The sequence below is a fragment of the Notothenia coriiceps genome, unplaced genomic scaffold, assembly GCF_000735185.1.
Source record: "Notothenia coriiceps isolate Sejong01 unplaced genomic scaffold, NC01 NC01_scaffold00005260, whole genome shotgun sequence".
Classification (NCBI taxonomy): Eukaryota; Metazoa; Chordata; class Actinopteri; order Perciformes; family Nototheniidae; genus Notothenia; species Notothenia coriiceps.
Genome location: NW_011337961.1, coordinates 1 through 20,133, shown reverse-complemented (window position 1 = coordinate 20,133; position 20,133 = coordinate 1). Strand labels below are relative to the sequence as shown.

The window sequence follows — 20,133 nt, the reverse complement described above, 5'->3', positions numbered from 1 at the left end:
CACACACACACACACACACACACACACACACACACACACACACACACACACACACACACACACACACACACACACACACACACACACACACAGTGGAGCAGCAACTCGCCACTAAGGAGTTTAACCGTGACACTTTAAAAGGGGAGTGATTAGTAAAATATGCATAAATGAAAAGATAGAATGCTAACTAGGTAACATAAGATAAGAATAAACAACTTTAAATTATTTGTTATTGGTTGTGATCATATTCTAAAGATGTTTGGATTATTGAAAAGTACACAGCTCCCTTTCATCTGAGTGCTGAGATCTGTGTCCATAAATTCATGTTGTGCTCAAAGTGCACCAGATTGATGCATTTCACTTCAACATTTAAAAACAAATCTGCCCGGGGGTGCATGCCCCCGGACCCCCCTAGAGTATGTGAAGTCCACCCCCAAATAAAGCAGGTTAAATAAAATAAATTGCATACATTTTCTTTTAGTAAACACTGAAAACGGGTCCCACAGACCCAAACAGCACACAAAGTTTAAAGGTAAGCATATAATAATGTTAAAATGTGCTAAATATATACACTGCAAAAAACAAAAAAAAGAGGAGTAAAAGTAGCTCCCGACTTGTTTTATTTTTTGAAAGTAGCTCTCATCCTAAAAAAGGTTGGACCCCTGTTATAGAACGATAAATTTGATAATTTTAAGTTTGGCCTACCATTTTATTGGAGCGATGAGGAACAGGTGGGGCTTGAAAAGGCCCACCTGTTCAAAATGGGGAATGACAGAAAAAGTTTGAGAACCACTGATGTAAATCTATTCTAGTAGACCTCAACAATGGAATTATGATCAGTAGAAATGGCCATGACATGGGACCTTTAAACTAAATATGTTTGGCCTGAAAAATCATGAGATTAAAGATATCACTATTCACAAAAAGAAATTAGAATGGACATTTCTTTACTTTTTTACATTTTATAGACCAAAAGATTAATTTAGTATTGATCTAATAGTTGGCAGATCAAGAGACAATGAAATGATAGTTACAGCCTTAGTAGTGTTGATAGCAGACCCTTTGCAATACTTAAAGACAATGTTTTACAGAGCAGATTGGATTGAACATATGGACTGCTCACTATGCAACATATACAATAAATAAATATCACAAGGGCAAAGATGAGGTTTATGTGTCCACTGCCATCAATTTTGTCCCGAGACACACCTCTGACTGACAGTTGACCTGTGAGTCTCAAATGTCATAACATTAATGCTGCGTGGCCTGATGCATCATTGATTACTCCAATTATAATAATCTGATAAGATTGATTCAATGATATGAAATCACACAAATGGTGATTATCATTATGGTGACTTCATTCACTGAAGAGATTCAGCTATATGGGTAGTACAAAAACTTTGTATTGTGATAAAGTCATTCATCGTGATTCATTTCTTCCGATGTTGGCCAAATTCAGATAGTTCCACAAAAAATATGAGCAAATATTTTTAGCAGAAGGCTGCACAATTTGGGAAAAATACAAATTATTTTTTACTTATATTGCAAGTGCAATTTGATTTTCAAATATTGGAAGGATTTAAAAATGTGTAATAATAATAATAATAATAATATGCATACATTTTTTATATTATGGAAAAACATTTTTAAGGGGTTCTATACAAAGCATACGTCCTTGTCTGACATTAGAGTTATTCTAGTTCCAGCCTGCATAATAACAGCCTGCTAAACCTGAACTGAATACTACAGCTGTTCATCATGTCAGTAGTTATTTACACCTGTGCTATGCCTGCTATGACATGTCTGAGAACTTAAAAAATGCAACAAAATCTATGAACTGACGCAATTCCAGATATTCAAAAATGTTTACATGTGACTGGATGCCATAACAAGCTTTTCTAACTCACAGCTTCACTCTGGAATGAAAGCCAAAGCAGTGCTTGTGAAAGTAGGTCAGGTCAACATTAACATAGATGTTAATACCATATTACATCATACCCCTCCCTTCTCTCTCTATCTAAAGTGTTGTGTTACTATCCTCTTACATCATGGCTACAGCCAACAATCCTCCTCCATAAGCTCCCTCTCAGCTGGCTTTACTGTGTTCTGTCAGAATTACATAGACCTAACAACCTCCAGCTTTCAGAAGGACTGACGTGACAGGCCAGTAATCCTGTCAAGAGCAAATCTGAGGCTAACGTTAGCTCTGTGACAGGATGGGTCGTGGGAAGCATCAGCAATTGACTCAGCAGTGTGTGTCTAACACATTGCGTACTGTTGTCTAGGTCAAGTCTTCACCAAATACCTGTGCTTAAAAGGAGATACAGACTTTAGCAGCTGATACAACGTATGTTACTAACGATGTTTAATCAGCCACAATGACTTAAGGTGGATGGTTACTACGTCAAATAGCTTTTAAGCCTAGCTAACAGGCTAGCTAGTCATTCAGTAACTCAAGCTAACTCGTACACTGACAACAAGTGAAGAGTTAGCCAGGTGCCACATCACAACACCCTGTTAATGCTAGCTAGCTGGCTAACATAATGCGCTGTAGCAAATGTAACCCTCACGTTTGTCTGGCAGTATGTTACTTTGTATGGTTAACCTTGTGGTTATCATATTTTGAGAAAATAGGGAATATTAAGTCAACTTACCAACAGACCACAGCTACACATAGCCACACTGACACAACTCGCCATAACATTGGTGTCATCTTCATCCCTCTCCTGCCGGGACAGACATCCTTACCGTACTAACAAAACGCGGTTTATCCTTTTCGCCCTTATGAGGACTTTTACAAGCCAAATGCACCCGTTGTTTCCTGTTAACTTAGCTGATGGGGGTTGTTTTCACGGGTGAAGTGTGAATGTGATGCTAGCCGCTGTCGCCCACGCACACAACCTGCTGTGTAACCGTCCAATGAAAAAGTAGAGGGGCAGTTGCGCAGTTCAAACTGAGCGTGTGTTTGGGAGCGCTCGTTTCGATGGAACCAGTTGCCCCGAGTGGGTGGTGCTAATCGTAACACTGCCAACACTTGACGGTTGGACACTTGGACGGTTATAGGAAGCGTTCCTGCATTTAAATGATATCATAATTGTGAAAATGATAGCTCATGATGACAAAAAAGACCTCACAATATTATAAATACCATTGATACATGAGACACCGTAATATGGTATTTCGTGGGTGGATAACGCAGGAGCAGTCCTACCTGAACGGTGGAGAAATCGGTGGCATCAAGTTAGAGGATGTTAATTAGCACTATTTAAATGTGTAAATATTGTTCAAAACGACCCATAATGTGCAAATCAAAGCATATTGCAATATATATGTATATCTTTTTGTCAACCTATTAACCTGCAATAAAAAGTATCGTCATGTTCTCTTATTCGGCCACTTTGCTTAACTGAAATTGTACAGTAGGCTACATGATGTACAGCAGGCTCCAAACTCCAAACCCGATTAGAGACAATAATGCACGTGCATGTTGAGGTCAATAGAGGGAGCTATCTACACATAAAAAAAAACTGATGTGAAACCCCCTTAGTGAGGGCAAGGGACAAAACACATTTGGACATTTAGAACATACACCTTATCATCATCTAACATGCCATCCGTTGTTAAATCCATCCCTGGAGTTCCTGTTTTATTTCTGATCTAGCTCGATGCAAATTAAAACTCTATGTATGTGCAACAAAAAATAATGTCACATGACAGATTTGATTCAACTGGGCCTCTGCTGCCATCACGTGGCTAGCAGTAATATATGAATTTATTCCTCAGTAATCCCATTTCTTGTATTTTTTCTCCCACAATTTGCAGTATGCACAAAAGTCAAACAAGTGAGCAAGAAAGCCATCATCGCATGCATTGGTTTTGATTTCATTTGGTTTCTAAAGCAGGAATAAAGATAAATACTTACTTGCTGTCAAGGTGTGCAGTACTGCCTCGCCGCAATGAAAATTATGGCTAAAATATAATCCTATCAAATGAAATTGAAGCCGTCATTATTACTCTTAGTTGTTTTTCGGAAACCTACGGTAAAGATGTTTACTTTAGATGTATTAGAGACACACAACAAATGCATTGCTGCAATTGCAATGCAACTTCTCTCAATTTATTTTTAACATTTCAAAAGTGAAATGTGTCAGAAATGGTTCTGTCAGAGCTACGGAATATTGAATCATCCAGATTTGTGGATTTGTAAAATGTTACAAATAGCTTTTTTAAAATACAAAAATCCTGAATGCTTAAAAATGACTATTTGTCTTTTATAAACATACATTCATTTTATTTTTGTATCAATGATTAAGCAAGCAAGACATAGCGTATTGTTTTGAGTAAGTTATTATTTTTGCTTCACCCTTGTCTACCTGAATATAAATCCTAGTGGCTTCAACAATAAAGGCCCCTTTGACAAAGTGAGACATTATGAGGAAGAAGTTTATTGAGGAGCGATACAGAGACACAGAAAAGAACAACTGATGCATTCTCCAGTTTACCATTATGCCCTCTGCTAAACAAAGCCATCACACTCTCTACAACTGGAACCGTTTCGATGTTGGTCTTCTGCAGATTCTTCTTCTTCTTCTTCTTCTTTTTTTCAACTATCCAATTCTCTTTCTACATTTAGCTTTGGCAATATAGAATTTTATTTCATGCCGGTAAGGCAGTCTAAATTCGAGAGAAGAGAGCATTTAGTGAGTAGAGACAGAGAGAACGATTAAAGCGCTAGGATCCTTGATGAGGTCTTAATAGTCCACAGGTACAGTATCTCCTTATCATTACCTATTTACATCAGAACACAGTTTAGGCCCACATACACAATAACAAACTGACAGAGAAGCACAACACCACCTTAAGCTCGGATTGAGACGCTGACTGGCTTTCGATGGCTGTGAGAGAAAAGGAAATAAGAGAGGCTAGAAGATTTGAGGAAAGAGAAAGAGTGCTAGTTTGTGATGGGCATGGAGTTGCATGTTTCAAACCTGAGAATAAGGCTAAATTGTAACATGTAAATGCATGTTCGTTCGTTTTTCCTCCCCACGAGTCAGTGTCTGAATCTGAGCTTAAGGCTGCAGGGGTCACAACTTCACCATTGATACAGCACAGGTTGACACCTATGACGAGGTTAAATGCATTATTGAGGCTGTTTCCATATAGAGAATACTGAAGGTGCTCCTCAGCCTTGCTATGTATGTATGGCTGCTACTACAACACAGGAACAACTCACAAAAGTCCAACATTACATTTATGATTCGTCATTTAACAGCTTTGACCATGAGAACGAATACAACTGAAACGCCAACGAACGTGCAGACGGACAGCACATGCATCCTCACACACACTCATACACAGGATTACTCGCGCACAAACACGCACACACACTACCTTCTGTTCCTAAGAGAACATTGAGCTGATAATTAACACTGAAGGGTGGGGCGTTATACAATAAATTAATACAATACTAAATCATACCCGAGCCTACATATAGGCAAATTAGTCCCTGCCCCGTATACACACACACGAAACGCACGCACACACACTCTACATACACACACTCCCATGCAATAAAAGCAGCTCATGTGCCATGCTGCATTTTGGAATGAGTAGGGCAGTACGACTGCTGAGCGTATTGTCATGTAGAAGCAGCAAGTGGGGGATTGTGAGGGGAGAATGGGGGGGGGGTTTCCAGGGACTGATACCGGGTAGTGGATCTGCTAAGCAAACCTGGGCCACAGGCGAGCAACAAGCGCGCATACACATACACCACAAGACAAGTACCATACTGTACATAGATATATGGACATCGTCACCTGGCAGGAAATTGAGGGTCAAAGGGGTCAAAGACGTCAGTGTCTGCACTAAAGGAGGGACCAGGTCGGCAGAGCCATGGCTAATAGAAGGAGGAAGAGGATGGAGTGGATGAGGGGAGGAGATAAGTGTATGAGGAACCCATTTAGATGTTTATGGTGGGGCTTGTCTTGTAGGAGATGGAGGGGGCCGCCGGCTTGGGTAGAGAGTGATTGATAATGGAAAAGTGTGAGAGAACCGGACAGATAAGAGAAGTCGAAAGAGGAATGAGAAGAAAAAAGTAAGGAAGACAAAAGGAGACAAGAAAGGAGACGAGATTAGTCTTCACACAAATGTAGGAACTGCTACGTTTCAGAGTGCAAATTGTACTAATGTCTCTGACACAGAGTCCAGATGATCAGTGTGAAGATTGTAGATACTAAAAATGAGCAGTTAGATGAGAATATCGACACCACTGCTACGTCTGCATGCTACTGAAGCTACCGCCAAATGCCTGTTAGCTTAGCTTATAGAGACTAGAAATGGCAGGGAAGAGCGACTCAGGGAAAAACTTTCCAAACGATGGTGCATTAAGTATACTGGGGAAACTTGAACAGTGAGTGAATTTTGACCATATATTGTTTTATTCAATTGCACACTGCTACTTGATGGAAGTGACATTTGCACTGTTAGCTAGCTAGCTATTAACGTTGTTGTTTGTGGTCATTTCTTATGGACAGCAGTATAGTGGTACGTTTAATAAATTGTGAAAAAAAAACACATGTATACGTTATTTTCAATAGTGCTTTGTTCACCAGAGCAATCAAGATCTTTGGTTACGTAGCCAAGATGGTGATTGTCGAGTGCAATACATTTCCAGCATTCCACACGCATCTGTTTAACTGTTTTGAATGCCCCATCCACGTACTTATAGTGCACAGCATTTCGCAATAGATTTGCTTTGGGACACACTTTAGCAATCAAAATAACACATTGAAGTATAGAAGTATTCATATTGAGACACAACAGGTCTTCATCACAACACACAGTATGACTTGTCATAGTAGGAAAAGCACAGGTGTTACTAACGATGGAACCTGAAATCAAAACAGCTAATTTGAATTCAGCCGTCGTTCTTTTAATTAGTTGCACCTGTTCTTATCCTTCTGCAACAAGTAAAAATGTGTTCTGCGAAAAAGGCTTTTATGTTGAGCATTTCTTTCAATACTTGAAAAGACAAACCAATTGTATAATTTTGAGTTCAATGTTAACCATACTGTTACACAACTTAGAGAGCAATCAGGTATGTTAGAGCATGATGTCATCCTGACAAATAGTTATGTGAAGGCTTTGTTTACCTGGGGATGCTAGGAGGGGCCCTGTTAGGGCGGCTGGGAGCCTGGGGGCTCTCAGCAGTGTTGTTGAAGGGCCCCAGGGGTCCTGGGCGGTTTGGTGGTGGCGGGGCCCCTCTTGGAGCCGGGCGCTGGCCTGAAGACATCCTCCTGGAGGAGGTGGGGCTGGATGGAGGAGACCTGCTGAAAGGAAAGGATAAAGGAAGGCATGGCAATATAACTCATTTTGTTGGACAACTTATTGTTCCAGAAATAACTGCAATGTCATTTTAAGACCACTGTTATAATGATAACATAGAAATGTAGACCCTTGATGAATAATTGTAAATAAAATGTACCAACAAAATTAAATTAAATGGAGTCACAGGCTCATTTAACAATGATTTCAAATATTCAACCCTTGACAAATGGTTGTCACAGACCTAGCCCAAGTCCTCGAATGTGAGGGAAAACTCTGCTTGTTACGCTGGCATCATGTCGGCAATTAAGTCAGCAAGATGATTAAGGTCATGTTAAAATATTGTTCCATAAGTATTTAACGTAAAGAAAATCCAGGTTGTGCCTATATATATCATACGATTAGTCTTTAGTGCAAAAATGATTGAGATCATGTCCATATATCATTAGATGATACTTTAACTTAAAAAATATTAATGCTTGTCTATGTGTCTTTAGCGTAAAATATATTAAGGTCATTTTCATATTGATATATATATATATATTTTGGATATATATATATATATACACGTAAGGAGATGTCCATGAATTGTGTTCAGGAAAGAAAGAGCACATAATGTCATCAGTTTAACTAAAGTCACTTTACCTGCGACCCCCTGCTCCTCCCACCCAGGAGTTATCAACAGGCGGAGGCATGGGGACGGTGAAGGTGGTGGTGGAGATGTCCCCGATGATGGCCAGGGCCTCCTTTAGGGCCTGGTGGGTCCTCAGCACCTCGTCCCTCCTCTGGGCCTGCTCCTGGGACTCGTCCATCAAGGTGTTCTGGTCCCCGGCAGAGTACAGCTGGGCCAGCAGCTCCGCGTTGATGAAGTCCTTCACCTGGAGGCAGGAGGAGGCGGTGCAGGGAGATGTATTCAAATAGTTAAATAGAAGAAATAAAGCATATGCCTTCTAATGGCATTTTCCTAATCAAAGGTTAACACTTTACTATTGGGATCATTAATGACAGTGTTATATTTAGAGAGAAGTAATTACAGGTTATATCTTTTAACTAATAATCAGAATTGGTTTTATTACCAAATATAAAATGTTACCATTTAACAGTTGAGTTGATTGTAAAATAATACAATTTAGGATCTACAAAAGCAAATAGGCTTAATAAAATACACCCCTAAATGGATTGTTTACGAAGTATACAAATCTCAGAAAATGGGCCGGTACACGAAAATGTTTAGTTGTTGGCTGTAGCGTGTTGCCTTTATACAGTAACAGCAAAGGAAATATGTCTACACGTCCTATAGAAATGAACTTCTGAGTAATCTTTTCTCACATTGTTGATCATGAGATGCATGATGGTTTTGGGCATGAGGTCCCGGATGCACTTGTTAACAATAGCCATGTAGGAGTCCACCAGGTTACGAATGGTTTCCACTTTACGCTCCAGCTGAGGGTCCATGGAGAAGTTCTCCGTGGCTGCGGTGGTCTCACTCTCAACCTGCAGAGGGAGAAAGGAGAGGGACTTTTCAAACAATGAAAGAGAACTAAATGAGAAAAGAGGGCCATACGTTTACAAAACACGTCGGTTAATAGTATCAATCACTATTTGATACAGAGGGCTTCTTTCTGAAATGAAATCTTAAATGTAAATGTAATGTATTTATTCTCAGTATTTCCCTACAAAATAAATAAATATAGAAAGAGTTCTAAATGTATTTAAATAAGAACAGGTAAATACCGTAAATATGAATATATTAAGAAAAGAGTGGTCCTAAAGCTCAGGAAAGAGTTAGCATTTTGCCACTTCCGCTTCCCTTGTCTCAAAGTCAACGTTCTTTTTTAACGGGTCTTCGATGCCTGTAAAAAGGCCTGCGGTTAATACAAACTTACTAGATTCTCATGTTTTGTTCAACGACATAGAATACGTCAGTAAACATACCACATGTGAATGTCTAGCTAGCGGTTGCAAACAAGTGGCTAAATAAACTACTTATCCACCACACCGGAAATTAGCGACCTTTAGCTTAGCGGTGGTGACACACAGCCATGAGACCGCCATGTCGTTTGTTTATAGGCTAATGTTAGCATTTTTACTTCTTGTGATTGCATTCACTCTTCAACTGAGTTGTGTTAATATGTGTCGATTATCCTGCTCAACAAAATGTGTAAGTAATAAATGTGTGTCAAAATATCTGGAATATTCTGAAATACTCCAAATACTAATGGAACCATGGCATTGATTATTGTCGAGTGAACCCTCCCGATGTTAACTTCCTGGTCGGCCTCCTAACATACATACAGTTAATCCCCACTCTAGACAGAAAGATGGAAACTAAAGGTAGGAATGTGTAACCCAGTGGGTAAAGGAGCCATTGATCAGAGAATTAAAGAGTTTGCTAACCGCCATGACTTTCTCAGGATAGACCCCGGCACGTAGGAGAGAGGATTTCCAGCTGTCCACGTCCTCCTGTGAGTCACAGGCCAGCTCCAGGGTGCGATTGTCCTTGTAAACATTCCTGAGCACCATGACACAGGAGAACATGCATCCATTTTAGACCACATGTGTGTGCATATGATTAAATATTAATAACCAACACTAACTACCCTTTGAATGATTATCTTTTTAGAAAACATGTGGACAATGTTCCCTGTTGTTGAAGTGTTCAACAACAGCATAGAAACTCAGACATCTGGAAGTATTGACAGTATTAGGTTATGTGCTTCCTTCCATTTGGGGTATTTTGTTGTTTAACCCTTTCTTAGGTCTTCAGCCAAGAAGAAAGTGAATTACCATCAAACTTTTTACAGAGCGTTCTGCACCGATTACTCAGAGTCCAGGCCTGATCCAGACTTTTTATACAGATTCACCGTGTTATGTATAGGTTACAGTCCTGGCCTGGCTTTTTTTCATACGTTTCATTTATTGAATATGTTACTGGTTCTAGAGATCTCCACACCACATGTTGTAATCCACAAATAATCAAAGACCAGCTATCACATTTCCAAAATATCATTGGTTGACCATCATTTAACCAATCTATTTTTAAAAACCGAAGAGCCTGCACTGCATCTTCTGGAAACTCTTTCCATGCTTTTGCAGCACAAAGTGGGAACATTGTTTCTGTTCAGAGAAACACTTGAGTGGGATAGTCATTCTAAAGAGTTCCTTTTTCTAAAAGTGGATTTATATTCTGTGAACAAGTGTATAGACTTTAATCGTCTAAATTGTGTAAAGTACTAATTTAGCTCATTATCATTTGTTTAATGTATGAATTAGCTTTTAATCCTGTAATTAGTTTAGTAGCTTGTCTCCATTTATTTTACGTATATTTCAATTCTAAATTGTGATTCTGGAATGTAAGTGAAACTAAGATTTTGTCATAACAGTTAAATATTTCATTGCTTAAATAAAATAGAAAAATCTTCTGATTATCTCCAGCAGGGGAGAATATGTATGAATCTCTTTTTCTTTTGTTTTGTGCATGTGGAATTTAGGTGAAGCTAACCTCCATGAAACATTTCATCTTTTACCTCACTTTACTGTGATTATTACAAATGAATAAAATGTGTTATCATTAAAGTTCCCTGTTTGTTAATGCCTACATTTTCCTTGAATTAATAACTATTATCAACCTACTATTACCACGTTAAAGGTGGGGTATGTAAGTTGGAGAAACCAGCTCGAGTGCGCTAGAATTTGAAAATACACAACCGGAAAAAATCTGTCACTTCCTTACAGAGCCCCTCCTCCAACACACACGAACGTGCACATGACCAATGAGGGCACGAGATAAGTTTGTGCACAGATGGAAGGCTGACAGGCAGGTAGGCCATCCAGTTATTTTAGCCGGGCCGGCTCAGATGATTGGTCGTGCTTTTTACAGCGCCACGGCTTCCACAGATTACATTTTTTATGGATTTTTTGTCAAAGCACTTAAAATATTCATTGCTATCGGGATGTTAAGAGCATTCCATGCAATATAACAAAAAGTGTATCTCGAAACGGTTTCTCAAACTTACCTACCCCACCTTTAAGACCTTCAAGTTTGTATTATTATCTGTTGCAGTAAATCACTGTAAAATGTTTGCTTTTGTAAACAAATGCAAATGACAAACTTCATAAACTAAGCTGTAGATCTTTTAGACATAGTTTCACCTTCTCCCAGCCTGCATACGTGCATGCAAGCATACTGTACAAAACACATCTAAAACATATTTCAGCCGCAGCAGCACACAGGCCCTGTATTCTCTAACTCCATCTACTGCATGTGATTGCTGTAAGGAATCTGGTTTTATGTGCAGAAATGAAAGATCTGCTGACCTGGACTCCGTGTTGAAAATACAGAATATGTGCTTGCTGGACAAGAAACTCTTCTCCACATCGCGGACCTTCAGGTTGTCCAGAGGGAGCATGTACTTCTTCTCCTTCTCCTGCAAATGAGAAGAACAGGCGGTATGGATCGTGAGCGCTTCTTATGACTAATGCAATTTTGTTGTTTTCCATGGATTCTTGTGCAACAAAATGTGGCCGTACGAGAAAGGTGAAATGGGGTTTTTAAAGAGGGAGGGGAGCAGAGAGAAAGGGGGTGACAGGAGGGAGAAGGAATGGGGGAGAACATGTGAGTGGGAGGTAGGGAAAGGGGGAGAGGGGGGAGGATAGAGAAAGAAAAAAGGGAGAAGGAGAGCACATGTGGAAGTCATTACAGTGTGGGTCAAGATGCAGTCGTTCTTCACGGCGCGTTTTGCCGGGGGAACGCTGGCAGCTAAAGCCTAAGTAAAGCGAGTAAGTCGGGGGGGTAATGGGGATAAGTCCGGCGGTTGGGGGTCCGGCACTCAAACACAACCTCAGAGGTAGAAGCTCAAGCACGGCTATGACACATGTGTTCATTGACGGACACTTTAAGACGTTTTTAACTTCATCCTAGCCTCCATCTTTTTAAACTCTCCCTGTCTTTTTTCTTTTATCCCTCCCCCCTCTATATTTTCTCAATATTTTTTCTTTCCATTCCAGAGGGGCCCACTTCCTGCCGGATTTTTTTTAAGGAGAAGGAGGGAGAGAGATTAAATGACAGCCTGGCGTTAAAACTCAACATCTGGTAGTGCTTAACGGCACACAGAGAACCAGGGAAGGAGGGAGAAGTTAAAGAGTCGGCGGGTGAAGGAGGAGGAGGAGAGAGCGATGAGAAGAAGCAACGCTAAAGTGGATTTGCACAAAGGTTTGCAGAAGAAAGCCCCCCATCTGGTCCGAAGGTCCGTGAAGATGGTCGCAGGTAAGGATTAAAGAGGATGAGAAGAAGGAAAGACAGGAAAACTCTGCAGACTCTTCTTGTGTTGTATTCCCCGAGGGGTCACCGCGGCCCATATATGGTCACACGGGTCCCCTCCCTCTTCCTCTCCTTTTCTCACCCCCACCATCTCTCTCTTTCCCTCTTTTTTGAAATATCCCCTCCCTGAACGTGCAGCCAGTCTGTCCCGGTCGTCTGAGCGAATGTGCCACGTCAAGGCTGGATACTCTTCATGGCCGGCGTGACCCAAACGGACCGCGAGGGGACTCCGGGCTTAAAAAGGTCTACCAAAACCAACAAACATGGCCAAGACACCTAAACAGTTTTGGGAGACGCGGATGAGGCACATTTTGAGGGGTTTGTGCCGAAAGGACCTGCCAAAATGGAGCGGGGGCGAAGGGAGGGCAGAGCCGCACGGCAGCATCTGGACCGGCAGAACGCAGCGCTCAGGGCCCGGCTCTGAGCTCCGGCTCCGTCTACCCAGTGTTCAGACTACCTGTTCATTATCATACTGGTGTACAGTAGTCTGCACATTGGTTAGACTGGGCACGGACCCTCTTCTGTCTCTCTGATGGCATTTCAGATCTCCGAGATGTGTGTGATTTTTTTATTTAATCCTTCCCTTTCTGCTAATATATGTACTATATTCATCTGTATTTTGTTCATTCTAACACTTCCTTTTCACTTCTGTTCTTGGAATAAACATACATCACCATTTTCAACACTAACTGCCGATTTGATAACTTGCTGTGAAAAAAACCCCTCAGAATTGTAAGATGTTTAGATGCACAAAATGGCGAGCTCTCATAATTTATAGCATGAATGAGTACGTTTGCAGGCTGCTAGCCTGGTGCTCTGATGAAGATGTGGTCCACTAGAAGGGGGGGAGGGAGGAGCGAGTGTTTGGCTGCGAAGCATCCAGCGCAGGCCAAAAGGAACCAGGGCCAATCAATCAAAGAGGAGTTTGAAAATACAGTCAGACACCTTCAGTGAGTTTATTTCAGTGGGTGGCCAAAATGGAGTTGGAAAGACTTTAAGGCAAAGGGACATTTATATTGCTGTGGGGTCAAATAACTGCAAAAAAGCTGTGAGGGAAAGTGTTTGCAGACGGATATGCACAAAGAGTATGTACAGACAGGATGTGTTCGTCCATTTAGGTGAGCTTTTTTATTGTTGCTTTGTGGTTAAAGTAGTAAAAGTCAAATAGCGGACTGTTGAATACTACCCATTATAAAGAGCCAAACAGTGACTCAGCACCTTGAAGTGATAGCTGCGTATGAAGTTGAAGGTCAGAAACAGAATCAAGGGATATTGATTTTGAATAAAGGGGTTTCTCTGTCGACATTTTTAGATTAGAAATGTGTAATTTTGTCGCCAAGAATGCAAGCACTTCCAAACCACACCAAGTGAAGAAGGAGGGTGTCGGTGTGTGTGTGTGTGTGTGTGTGTGTGTGTGTGTGTGTGTGTGTGTGTGTGTGTGTGCTAGAGCAGAGGAAGGAGGAGGGAGAGTGTGTTTGTGTGTGTGTGTGAGAGAGGGTTGGGAGGGGGAGAGAGTGTGTGCGTGACAGAGACAGACACAGTGAGTGTGTGTGTGTGTGTGTGTGTGTGTGTGTGTGTGTGTGTGTGTGTGTGTGTGTGTGTGTGTGTGTGTGTGTGTGTGTGTGTGTGTGTATGAGAGACTTTTACATATGTCTGTAAATGATTTTGGTTTCAGTTGTGTGTGTGTGTGAGCAGAATCGGATTGGCCATCGGGAGATTCGGGACTTTTCCCGGTGGGCCGCTCCCTTCGGTGGGCCGCTGGCTCTGGCATAGGTGGGCCGTGGACTTTCACACGTGCATGTGACTATAGAAAGTTCACGGGGTGTAAAAACTGAAATATACGAGGCGAAGCCAGCGCAGGCTATAATTTCCTACATTACCACACTAACGTATCGAATGACAATCTGTGCACGCGGCGCTGTGCGGCCCCTGGGTGCCGTCTGAGGGCTGAGCATGTGTTCATATATTTTGGGTGAGCGTTTGCTCGGGATTGGGACTGTTCCACATGTGCAGAGAAGAAGCGAATGCCTGAACTCCCAGCGGAAAGAGGTGGGGAGGGAAGAAAGAGAGAGAAAAGGAAGGCAAGCTCAGAGACAAAGAGAAGGATGAATGGGAAGGAGTGAAAACAAGAATCAAAACTCTTCATAAGTGAAATTAGAAAATATTAAAGTGGACTAACAATCGATACTGGATTGTCTCTATCAGTTTCTCCTTTCTCCCAAATTGCATCTCTCTTGGACCTGCACCCTCAACAAGGTTAACAATGCAGCAGCAGCAGCAGCAGCAGCAGCAGCAGCAGCAGCAGGCTGAAGGAGTTGCAGTGTGTCTGCCTATCTACACTTGCTGTGCAGAATATCCTCCAACCTGTACAGCAGGCACAGACAGGCAGATAGACATCAGCCCGCCAAAGAGCCCTAAAGAACTGACCAAAAGCTGCAACCAGTGTGCTTCTCTCCAAAACCAGCATGGCGTTGTGAGATATAATGATGTATTATCAATGATAATGAAAATAAAATAATACAATTCTGCTTTAAAAAAAACCTCAACATCAGATCTGTGTTATTCATCAATTCATTGTTCATTTCTGACTCCATTCTGCACAACATCTGGCCACTACAGAGGAGGATTAGGGTCACTTCTGGAAAATGTATTTTCAATCTGAGTTTAAAGTCAGAGACCAGATGGATTAAAAGATGAAAGCATGATAAACAATTCATTCCACATTTCTTTTGTTTTGCTTTGATTGTGTTTTCTTGTATGTGGGTTACGTTTCTTTTCATTCATTTATTATTTTCTGCCCAAATCCTCCCTGTAATGTTTTAGTGTACTGTATGTCTTAAGTATTGGTATTTTACATTATTTATTTTCTGTCTTCGTTGTAAATCTTCAAATTTTGACTTTATCGTCAAAATTCTGACAATTAACACAGATCTCAAATAAAGTGTTCACGTTCAGCCCTAATCTTCTTCCATAGAACATCAGTTTATTCTGACCAAATCTCATTGGCTCATCATCCTGATCTTAAAATTAAGGTGTTCAATATCAATAATATTAAATATTACACCCTCTGACTCCAGAGAGGAAATATCTGTCTCTTCTGTTGCTCAAATACCCTTGAAAAAATAAAAAATGAGTTCAAAGACATTAAACATTTAAGTGTCTTTTTATTTTTAGTCTCTTTTCTTTAAAGCTTAAACTCACCTCATCATCCTTGAACCAGGAGAGGCTCTCGGCAGTCAGCACAAACCAGTACTCCTTGGCTCCTCCCTTCATGATGCTGATGTTGTTGATGGTCAGCCAGCCTTTGCGAATGACCTGAGGGGAGGGCAAGGTCAAAAGTCAGAAATTGCTCCAAAGTAAAAATGACAGGAGCTCTTCATCCATAATAACTGGAAAACAATGAGCTTAAAATCAATAAAATGCTTTGTAAAGTTGAAGTGGAACTTCAAAGCGTTCTAGTGTCTTTCAGCTCATTGTTTTGATTATATTCCCTAATAAATCTGATAAAACAACTCACTCGCCTTTTAAAAAATCAACTCCAAACAACATATCATGGCTAGAGCTAGCCCAGATGCATCAGTGCAGGTAAAACAAAGCATGAATTGCGATGAAATGTGTGTGAAGGTTGGGGTTAGGTGTGTGTTTGTGACCTAGCATGTGACTGTGTGCCAGTGCAGTCTCATTCAAGGAACTGTGTGTCCACAATGCCACAAGCAGAGCCCAGTGTTAGCTAGTTAAGTGATCATTGTGTTAAGTGCTTCAAGCACACAATAAAGTGTGTGTGTGACAACTGGGTATTAACCCCACAAGCCCTATACAAACAGGCACTGTGCCAAGTGATTATTAGGTTAGATCACTGTCAGTCTCGCACCGCCTAAGACTCACTAAGGAGGTTACCCAAATCATTACAAAGCCTTACTGTCTTTGGCCAACAAAAGAGGTCTGTTTTGTGCCTGGTTACTAAAAGAACACTTTTTCAGATTTAGAGATGATTATTTAACAGCCAAACCAAGGACATTTTTGATTTCTATTTGTGGTTGGCAACCCCTTGTAGTCTGCGGACGCTGGTGGGTGGAGGGGGTGTTAGAGAGTAAACGTTTAGAGAGGAAACTCTTACAATCAGGCCTGATGCGGGAGGAGAGGAGGCCTGCAACAGGAAGGAATGTTGGGGATTTTAGGGAAAAAAAGCAACTTTTCTACTGCAATTAAAAGAAAAACGCCTCTGCCCAGAAGTAGCTAACACAGCCAATTTGCCTTTCTTGAACCCGTCCAGAGTGAGAAAAACGGACTCTTTTTTTGTTCATGGTGCCGGAGAACACCACACAATGGGCAGAAGTGTTACTGCAGGCACAAAATGACATTGCAAAACCATAACCCACAATGAGTGATACTCACCAACAGACACCCATAACAGGGCAGCTGAGATTCTCACTAAGGGATGGGGATGAAATGCAAAGTGGCACCTTGATGACACAGGAAGGGAGTTCAAACAAAGGGAAATGTCTCAACAACAACACCAGTGATGATGGTGGCATAAAGTAATAGAACCCAAATCATAAGACCAAACAAACAAACTGGTGCCTCTAAGCAAAATACACGATGCAACATATCAAATAATAATAAAATATAATAGAACATAAGGCTATGTATAATGTACATAACATAAAATGTGTGTGAAGATTAACTAAAATGAAAGGATCAGATCTTTCATTTGTTGTATTTTCTCTTCAGTAGCCATCCTGCTGCTGTGTAGGTGTGCATTTACTCCATTGACCTTCCGCTGTTTGTGTGTGTCGTATGAGACGTGACAGATGCTCACCTGATTTACAGCCGAACTCTGGCTCTTATTACTCTGACTAGTCCTCTGCTGCGCACTGTGGAGGTCAAACAACAACACAGAGGGAGAGGACGGGTGGATGAAGGGGAGGGAGAGGTGAATGAAGAGGAGAAAAAAACATGACAGGGTTAAGTGGATCTTCAAAACATTTGTTCTAAGCAGCCTGACATGTTTATTCATAAATAATCTATCATGGTGGAGCTATGCTAACAGATAGATGGAGTCTTTACTTAGCAAAGCCAATGAAGTCTTCGTGGTTAGTGTTGATGTATGAGAGCTGGATGTCTATCAGCAGCAGAACCTGTAACAACACAAAATATTAAACATGAAATAGGTCATTTTTATAGAAATACAGTCCTTTGATGTTTTCCTCAATACTCCTATTCCCTTTCTTTCAAAGAGATGGCATAGAAAATTGATACTCATCTTATTAAATATTTGCTAATTTGCATAACTTTTCAGAACAGGATTCAAAATGTTTTTCAAAATCGTTTCATTTTGTAGACATATAACAGTCAAAGGTTTTTAAAGAGGGAATTTCAGATATTACATAAAATCACTCGATTAATATTAATTATACTAATACTATTACTGTCAATTCTTTTGACTAAAAAACGAATTTTGAGAAAACCAATAGGCTTATACAATCAACAATTGTAAATAAGAGATATCATCATTAAACGTAACCAGTTGATTACTAACATAAAGGCAATATTGTTTCCAAGATTGTTTCACTAGCTTAGAAGTTTTCTAAAAGTGAATGTTTACATTTGAAAACAAGATGTTATTTAATTCTAAATGGGTAAATTAAGTAGAAATCTACAGACACAAATCAGTAAAATAAACACTTAAATGTGTAACTAACTATTTCAATTTCCCAGAGCATAAAAAACATTGCTGTTGTGGAGCCTAGCTAGCAGCTGTTTAGCTTAGCCTAGTATTAAGACTCAAGGCAGGGGAAAACAGCTAAATTGTCTGGCACATCAAACCACAACTTTTTATTTTCACACTTGACTTTTTATAAAGATTTAACAAACAAGACATAATGTGTGAGTACGTTAGCTTAAAAGCTCTTGCTATGTTGGTTTTCCACGTTTCCAGTATTTGAGCTAAGCTAAGCTAACAAAATGCTGCTTGTAGCCTCATTTTTATCATAAAGACCAAAGCTTTACTCATACAGTATGTGTTTTGTATGGATACAATGACAGATATTAATATGAAACTGTTTACTTGGCATTCATTTCACAGACATTCCCTTGTAAACAAATATCTATGGCCGTTATTACCAACTAATGATGTTACCTGATCCTTGGCCCGACCCTCTCTGTCTCGAATATGAGTAGTCACAATCCTCTCAGTTTCCTCTTGCAGCATGGGGAAGCATTCCAGCTGAAAAAAAAACATTTTACAGCTTAAAATGACTCACTCCATAAAATGAGGAATGTGGAACAAATTATAAAACACTTCGAAAAAACTGAATTTTTCAAATGTGAGCTCATCTTTCCATTGCTGTTTCTTTCATTTGTCCATCCTCTATCAACTACCCTTTCTTCCTTAATTCCTTCTTTGTTTCCTGCCTAATTCCCATAAAAGATCTCAACTCTGGAACTTGTCTCAAAGCAACGTGGTTCAGATTGTGCACTCCGTCTATGATTTATGTTCACGTGAGCAGTTTAACTAAGTCATTCTGGTGGCAATTATATCCATGCGTTTCATGGTTTGTATGTCAGCTAAATATATCAATATTTGTGTTTGTAAGCGTTGGTCGTTGCTGCTGAATTGGGTTTTTGACAACTTTTATTTTTTCATTTTCCAAATGTCAAAGCAACAAGTCATGCAGGCTGTTTTTATTGCAGTACGTTTATCTTTAGTGTGATTGTGGGGCATTGCACTGTTTTCAGAACCCAATGGCAGAAATATACATTTGCATCGATGCCGAAAATAAAGCAGACTAGTGAGTTACCTTGTTGGAGCACTGGCGCACGGTGTTAATCAGTTCCTGGATGACCATGTCCACACACTTGACGCAGGGCCCCTTCAGCTGCATGACCTGTTTCTTCACAATGGCCTCAAACGCCATGTCTGGGGTGAAGAGTCCAGTCCTGAAACACACAAAAAGGGAGGGAAAACAGGTACAATTGTGATGAAATTATGTGAATCTTTATTTTGGTTGTGTACTCTATACAGTCCATTTCTAAGTAAAAGAATGGTTCAATGCAAACATTTGTAATTTGTTGTGTCAAGAACCAGGCATAGATATTGGACCTGCTATTGTATTTGTACGGAATTCATGCTTAAATTTGGTGTTTTCTTTAAATGTCAAATGCTTTTTAGCTTGGGTGGCTATTATTTTGGTTTTGGTGACTAACCACTGCTGAGCCAGTGGCGTAACTATTGACGGTGCAGCCGGTACAACGCACCGGGGTCCAGAGCCGGCCAGGGGGCCATGCCAACAAAAAAAAATGGCATTGACCGGTTCACGCAGTCTTCAAAGTAACCAAGCAACCTAAATTAATTTGTAATTTGTCTGTCCAATGACCTTGCTCCCTTTCATGTCATGTGATACCTTGCGTGACGAGCGAACCGTTTAATCAACCTGTACTGTACTGTAGCTAGCAGCAGCAAGTTTGGTAGCATTATAAAAATGTAA

General features: G+C 40.4%; 2 protein-coding genes across 2 annotated transcripts in view; both read right to left on the bottom strand.

Moving 5' to 3' along the window:
- LOC104942846 (proline-, glutamic acid- and leucine-rich protein 1-like) overlaps window positions 1-2,910 on the bottom strand; it is a gene marked incomplete at its 3' end in the record, with an annotated part of 7,499 nt that extends 4,589 nt beyond the window's left edge. Inside the window, exon 1 of the mRNA XM_010768146.1 lies at window positions 2,658-2,910. Within this exon, the coding sequence (XP_010766448.1) occupies window positions 2,658-2,702 (45 nt within the window). The remainder of the gene's footprint in view (window positions 1-2,657) is intronic.
- Window positions 2,911-4,428: 1,518 nt separating this feature from the next.
- LOC104942845 (dynamin-3-like) lies at window positions 4,429-19,593 on the bottom strand. Its single transcript, XM_010768144.1, has 11 exons — window positions 19,447-19,593; window positions 18,786-18,872; window positions 17,714-17,784; window positions 17,466-17,520; window positions 15,848-15,961; window positions 11,644-11,753; window positions 9,724-9,838; window positions 8,656-8,820; window positions 7,972-8,204; window positions 7,155-7,328; window positions 4,429-6,013 (listed from the first exon to the last, which is right to left on the bottom strand). The coding sequence occupies exons 1-11, from the start codon at window positions 19,561-19,563 to the stop codon at window positions 5,971-5,973; spliced, it is 1,284 nt and encodes a 427-aa protein (XP_010766446.1). The 5' UTR covers window positions 19,564-19,593; the 3' UTR covers window positions 4,429-5,970.
- Window positions 19,594-20,133: the final 540 nt, after the last annotated feature.

Bases quoted from the DNA above. Each gene is read 5' to 3' on its own strand.
- LOC104942845 (XM_010768144.1), bottom strand. From the start codon at position 19,563: ATGGCGTTTGAGGCCATTGTGAAGAAACAGGTCATGCAGCTGAAGGGG. The intron at 17,785-18,785 runs GTAACATCATTA...GTGTTGTTACAG, and splicing joins AGGGTCGGGCCAAGGATCAG to GTTCTGCTGCTGATAGACAT. The intron at 8,205-8,655 runs GTGAGAAAAGAT...TCCTGCCTCCAG, and splicing joins TGCATCTCATGATCAACAAT to GTGAAGGACTTCATCAACGC.